The sequence below is a fragment of the Osmia bicornis genome, chromosome 13 (assembly GCF_907164935.1).
Source record: "Osmia bicornis bicornis chromosome 13, iOsmBic2.1, whole genome shotgun sequence".
NCBI lineage: Eukaryota > Metazoa > Arthropoda > Insecta > Hymenoptera > Megachilidae > Osmia > Osmia bicornis.
Genome location: NC_060228.1, coordinates 2092412 through 2099542, shown reverse-complemented (window position 1 = coordinate 2099542; position 7131 = coordinate 2092412). Strand labels below are relative to the sequence as shown.

At 44.1% G+C, this 7131-nt stretch overlaps 1 protein-coding gene across 2 annotated transcripts in view; it reads left to right on the top strand.

The window, feature by feature from the left end:
- The first annotated feature begins 4847 nt into the window (after positions 1–4847).
- The window catches only part of LOC114871758 (semaphorin-1A), a 124030-nt gene continuing 121746 nt past the window's right edge, over positions 4848–7131 (top strand). For both annotated transcript variants that reach the window (XM_029178074.2, XM_029178073.2), the window contains exon 1: positions 4848–5930. In XM_029178074.2, coding sequence (XP_029033907.1) covers positions 5804–5930 — 127 coding nt within the window. In that variant the 5' untranslated portion in view covers positions 4848–5803. The remainder of the gene's footprint in view (positions 5931–7131) is intronic.

The window sequence follows — 7131 nt, the reverse complement described above, 5'->3', positions numbered from 1 at the left end:
CGACCATTGGACGCTTATAATTCACGCTGAATGTATTTTACATATAAATGCTGCTGCATAAATTCCCGTGGCAGTGGTTCTCTCTGAACGTGCTGTCGAACGATAATTGAAATATTATAGAAGGTAAAAGAGGGCTTTCGATGTTGGAACAAAGAACAAGAAAACGTGGAATTTTAATTCCGTTTAAATGTTTCACACAGTTGGATCGAAACAATAGATTTTTCAGTCTGATTCGACCTTTTTCTTTTTTTCTATTTCCTTTTTCCACGTTGGATTCTCCAGTGGTACGCGAACTCCGTTCCGTAGGTTTCGAACGAGCCTAACCATCCAGAAAACGTTTTTCCGGTGCCAGATTTTTTCCTTTTTGTTTTGTTTCGTTCCTTCCTTTATTTTTTCTTTTTTTTTTCGCTCGTTTTAAGCCGGTATTCAACGAGGGTAGCTGGACGCGGGTATACGCGAACTCAGCTTAAATGGCCTAACCAGTTTCACCCAGAAAATGTTTTTCATGTAACGGCCTGGCGGAAGTTGGACTTGGACGGACTTAATTGGGTTTTGTTCCACGCCCTTCGATCGCTCGACCGGCTGCCACGACTTTTGCCCTCTCTCATCGGTTCGTGACGAGTGCCAGAGCAACGTATCCGCGTTTTCCACGCGTTCTCCATCGGGATTTTCCCCGTTGTTCGGCTATCGATCCCCTACTTCCTTCTCCTCTCCTCCCAACTGCCCTTCCTTTTCTGGGAACACCGACAGACTGCCTGCACTCTCTTTCCCTTGCCTCCTATAACTACCACTCTATCCGCGAATATGTGTGGATGTGTTCACCCTGCCGAAAATCGACTCTTACGAAAGCACTCCCTCAGGACGATTTTATGGGTTTTTACTTTTTTAACCTACATTTCCTATGCCAACGATAGAAACGCGGATTAATCTCGACCGATTCGATAGGAATTCGGACGCGCAACTTTCAAGGAATCCACCTTAAACGAGAATCAACTTAGGATTGCGTCTTGCAAAAGTCTTTTGAAATTATTATTAGGATGATGGGATTTATTTGATTTAGCACCTGAATAATGTAAGATCCAGAAATCAAACGAAGTCACTGGTTAATTTTATTGTTTCTCGTTTGCATCATGGTAATACGTGTTCTAAAAAATGCATGAGCGTTCCAGTTCGCGCACCCGTGGTGGTCAATTAGTTCGGATAATGGAGTCTCTGTATTACTAATTCGTAGCTAAATTGGATTTACGGAGAACCAAAAATTCTTTCTTTCGTCGACGCTTTGTCTTCGTTTATCCTATTCAACGTAATTGCATTTTTTACCATGAAGATTTCTTCGCTCGTTCAATTATCGATCGGTTTCATCCCTTGTCTTTCGCCCTTGTCACCGATGCTTTCATGGAAAGCGTAACGTTCAACGGAAGAAACGTCGACTTGGACAGAGACATGTCGGTCTCGTGGGACGATTTTGCAAGTGTATCTATCGCACCCTTCGACGGGATCCTTGAAGTACACCCTTTCCTAACCCCCTTCGGGGAAAGTCTTCCTTTCTTTCTTCCTTCTTGTATCTTCTTTGATCGGTGTAGCGTATGCTGCACGGCTTTTAAATAAAAACCGTCGAGAAATAAAAGCTTGTTCGACGTGGCATGTAAAGTGTGCTTCGCCTTTTCCAATTCGCGCCCGAACGATTCAACGACACGCGTTCGAATCGTTTTACCGAAGAGCTTGGGAAATTGGTTACTAATACGCGGGGGTAGACCGGCGCGGCGGGAAATAACACTTCCTCTTTAAAACACGATTAAAAAAACTGTTACAATTACAACAAAACTCTTTATATCAAAATCCTATATAGTTACCTGACATTATTAAGTCGTAGCAGTTTCGTTCTATGACAATATCCAAGTTATTAATAAAACACGGAGACCGGAGAAGGTGTTAGAATCACCCCTGACCCCGGGTCGGTTGTAACACAAATTTAACTGTACAAAACTAAAATTTAAATAATAAACGAAATAAATTTAAATTTGTAACCAATTATTCGATATAATAATCGTAGTAAATATAGGAAACATTTTGGCTTCCTGAGCCTAATGCTTACATTCAATAAATTGCACCCATTTTTCATTTGGTATGCTTACGGTATATGGTTCCATTTAAAGAAGAAAGTAACATTCTTTATCTGCTTGGTCATTAAAAACGTTATAATCGACGCCAGCTGCTAATGTTACAATCGACCCCGTCTGTTTTCAACTGAAATTATAAATTTTGACGAATGTGTCTCATAAAATTGCTAAGTAACGATCAATATTACTTAAAAAAAGATCAAATGAAAGATTAAGAAAAAGAACAACCACGCAATTACAAAGGGAGTATGTATTGATATTACAATTTTAAATCAGTAAGATCACTTCAAGGTATCGAAACGTTAGTTCTTCATTATGTACACGTCTATTGCGTATCTATGCTGTTAGGACATTATCATTTTTCATTACATATCCAAAATTTATGTTAATATCTATTCAATGTTTTGAGATATTTAACGCGTTACTACTGTAGGATGCCGGTGGAAAAATAATGGCGTTTCGTCTCGGGAACTGTGGGCCTGACGTGGGTGGTCCCTGTCCCAGACACCTGGGTTCTAGACCCGTGATGGACCGCTTGCGAGAAAGGATGGAGTTACACGTGCGACACCTTGCGGCCATCACGGGAAAGAGGCCCAAGGCGCCTGGGGCGCGATAGTCCGCTTATAACTCCCACACTACCGACCCCGCTCTATGTGTTTTATATCAATTATTCTTTACTCCAAGTTCCTGCAAGAAATTGGTTGCGCCCACGCTATTTCATCTATTGTGTGTTGTAAAATGGATTTCGAAAAAGATTTCATACTTTTGACTGATGGTGTACGTGATATCAGGAGATTACGAGAGACAGCCACGGGGGATTAAGTTTTTTTATCTGCAGAAAATGTACAGTGAAGTTATAACGAGAAGTCGTTACGGTTACTCGGCCGTCAGCAAAAGCTTCCCGTCCTCCTTTTTGTTTTCGTTAATATTTCATTGGTCGCGTCCGATTGTCCATTATTCTCTCGCATCGCTGACCGTTCCAACCGAATAACGTTTAAAGGCGAGCACGTAGCAAAGCATCGTACACATATACGCGATACACACGTATTTGTAGATAGGGTTGGCATCGTACAAACGCGTCGAAATCTGGCCACGATGCACTCCCCGTTACTCGCACACGACCAATCATGCGCCTAGGAATTAGGGGTTCGATGTACGCTCTGGCTACTTTTAATTCAGCAAATTAATGAACAGCGTCAACGTCGGCGACGTCGCAACGACTGCCGCATACAGATAACTACAGGGAAAATTTGCCGAACAGGCACCACCGGTGTTCGGATAACGTCGTTATCCTGTCGCTGGTTCCAAACTTTCTGTGGAAAAATCGACCATGATTTTTCATTCGTATCGTTGGCACAAAATTGATTGTCGTGTGTAGCGGCGTTCCTTTTTTTTTTCCATTCAAAAGTTCCATTTGAAAATGTAAGTGAAAGAAATATAACTATAAAGTTCCTGATTCTAAATTACACACATTTTTCTTTGATGTTTCGTATACATATTTTAATAAAGGTTTTACGTTGTTCAACGAATGACACAGTTACTGTCGGTTACTGAAAATAAAAATACAGAATTTTCATTCGAATTGATCGTACGTTACGGGCAGCGCAACATTTTTCACGATCGTAATAATCGTTAAAAATATTAGCGATCGTTTATTTAGCGCGGCGTAAAATTTCACGTGTCTCGACCAATTCCCATGGTATTTGATAATTTTACCGTGCGCGAAGGAATAATTTAAACGCGGCTTGATTGCACCGGATAATCTTTTTTCCCTCTGAAATGAAAACGCCGATGGAAATCATCAGCGCGTAGGAACGTCGATGGGAGCCTTTATTAAATAAACACGGCGTTTTGATGTTACCCAACGGGAGAGAGGTCATCTTTCCGCGAACATTCGCAAAACTTTGTATACCAGAGCAACGTAACGAGGTGATCGTTAGCCACACGTTTATTACGCTCTCTCAGCGCCCTTGCGCAAATAAAGCGTGCTAAAATCCATGCTAGTGCAAATTGAAATTCCACTGAAATTCGGGTCAAGAAACGTGTACATATCATCGAACGATCCGAAGAAAGAGCAAGCAACGTTACGTTTCATGTTTTGCTTACATTCGAATACCGCATTCATAATTAATCCTTTCGTACGACTGCAAGTTCTTTGTGTTCCCTTAGTAAGAAACAATCGTTCGTTTAACTCTTTGAGGCACGGAATTTTAGAGAATAAAAAGACCCATGTTGCAGAGAAATTTTATTCTTATATTTAACAAATTAGGTTCATTATAATTAATAGAGAAATAGAACGTTGAAAAGAACATTTAATGAATGAATGAATTAATTAGGACATAAACAGCCCCACCCATTAATCAATGGTATCGATTAAAACACATTGGTGAACACAGTGAGCTGTTGAAGTAGATGGGTCTGAACATAAACCTCTGTGTCAAGTAATTTTAATTTCTCGAGGTGGTACAAAAAACATCCCATCATGCATATTTAGGTATCAAAAAGGTCGGACATTTTTAGCTTCAAAGAGTTAATCGGGACATCGGCATCGATGGTCGACGTCGTTTCCGAAAAAAAAAAAAAAAAAAAAAATCTATTGTTCCTCGGACAAATAACAAACTCTAGCATCCCTTTTTCTCGTTGCAGATTGGCGGCGCTGCAGTAGAATCGACGAGATACCAACGACGCCGAGGACGTCGGCGTGATCGTGTCGCGGGGGTGGCGGGGTTGAAAATCGACGCTTGCCCGGTGTCTCCTGCGTGTACCGCGTCCCTTCTCTCCTCTCGATTTCCTTCCCCTTTTTCCATCCAGTGGCCCTTATCCCGTGTACCGGCGGCGCCTCTTGCTCCAATCCACGTGCATAAGAGATATACGTAGGTGTGCGTGTACCAGAGTGCGCGCAAGTGTACGCACACGCGATCCTCTTTCGATATAGGTGCGTGAATCGCGATTGCGCGCTCCGACTCTCCGTACGGCGACTGGCGCGCAGTCTGGTGGGGGGACGCGTCACCTGTCGGGGTGCTGCGCGCCGCCAGTGTATCGGCGACCGTCCTTGGGTGCGGGTCGTGTCGTTTGCGTAGTCCCTTTAACGGACAAGTGAGACTGGCACAGTGTACCGAGAGAGAGAGAGAGAGAGAGAGAGACACACGCATACATACACACGTGTTCGCCGAGTCGTTGTCCTACCTCGATCGCGTATATACTCGCGTTTTCTCTCTCGCTTCCAAAGTTCGCCGATTTTTCTTCCGCTTCTTTTCGCCGGTTTTTCGAACACGTCGAGGTGCGTGCTCGCACGCCAGCTTCGGTGCCGTGGATGTGCGCGGTCAGGAAGCCGGTTGTCCGCAAGGAAACATGCGTGAGCAGAGCTGGAGGACAACGACTGCGACAACGACGAGGAACACGCTGCACGTGACTGCGGCACCCTCGCACGTTCTACTGCAGTGAGTGGAGCGAAAGGGAGGGAAAAGAGAGTGTGATAGAAACACGTCCTTTCTCCTTCCGTTTTCACGTCGAAGTCTGTGCTTGACGGGGAATAAAAATTAGAAATAAAAAAGTAAAGAGTGCCGGTGATTGGTGCGATTATTCGTGAGTTAACCCGAGGTTCTTTCTTTGCGTGATCCGCTCTCGGAGAAGACTACGAATCCTGGCACGTTTTCGGCGTCGCTCGAACCAGCCGAGAGAAGATGAGGCGTACCATCTTGGATACGAGGATGCACCCGGTGTTATCCTGCTGGTGCGTCGTCGCCACCGTCAGCCTCGTCCTTGCAGCGTGGCAGGAAAACATCAGGCCGAAGATGTACGTCCAGCTGGGTGAGTGTTACATGTTTATTCATTGCATGATACTACATACATACCTCTTGGGTCTGTTGCGTGGTGTTTCTTGTCCGCGAAACAAGGTCGACGGCCGAGCGATGCTGGCAGAAACATAACAATCGCGAATCTCTGCTCGAAAGACTTCAACGTACAGAGTTGGATTATTCTCCTCGAGTCTTTATTTAGAAACGTTTATTCTCGTTTTATGGATCGAGCGCGAACGGTGCTCGCCGATCGGATAAGGGTAGAAATTATTCACAAGATACGAGTACCATTTTACTTTTCTATTTTCTCGCTTAACACTGGTGGAAACACTCGAACAATAATGTGGAACGGAAGTTGCACGGGGTGCAGGGTCATGGACCTTCCCCCCCGCTCGATATTATTTCACCCTTAGGGGAGCTCTGTGTGCAACATGGTGACTGTAAACCCTAATCAGAGACAACTTCCCCTTACATCGATACTAGGAAAGAATATATAAAGCTATCGACCATCGTGTGTCCCGTTTAAATGATTAAATCGAGCTTCGTGGAAAAACGAAGTTCGTTTCGCGAACGCGTATCGATTATCTATGGTTCGCGATCCGCGTTGGAATGTAAAGGCAGTAAATATTTTGAAGCACTTGCTCGCTACAAATCAATCTTTAACGACTCCCGTGGTAGTCGACGCGTTAATTACGTTGCCTCTCGTCTCCCTTTGTCTGCTAAAAGAAACGCTAGTCGGATCGTGACAAATTAAAATGTACCGACGTGATGAGAGAATTAACGATCGATCGGCGGTATCTTGGATGGGAGGGATTGCAAAAGATTTCGCTGATACGATGCGCTGTTGTCAAGGCCGTGGTGTGTATCGAGAAGAGGAGAATCGCGAAAGGGTACAAAGTGGCCCACATTCGAGCCACTCGACCTTAACGGCACCCAGCGCGTTTCGTAGCCCCGGCCCAACATCCATCATTCTTTCTAGCGATGCTTGGATATTTTAGCGAAATAAATTGCCACGAAGCGAGTGCATCGTTCCATCGCATGCCTCGTGACACACATAGTGTGCTCGCCGTGTAAAAAGCTTCGTGACTCGAGAGGATCGAATGATAGACTAGGGTCTACTCGCTAAGCGTTTCTCTCTCCAGTATTCTACTTCACCTATGGAATTTTCAGCTGTTCAAACGCGTTCTTTCTCCTCTTTCTCTTTCCCATCGATG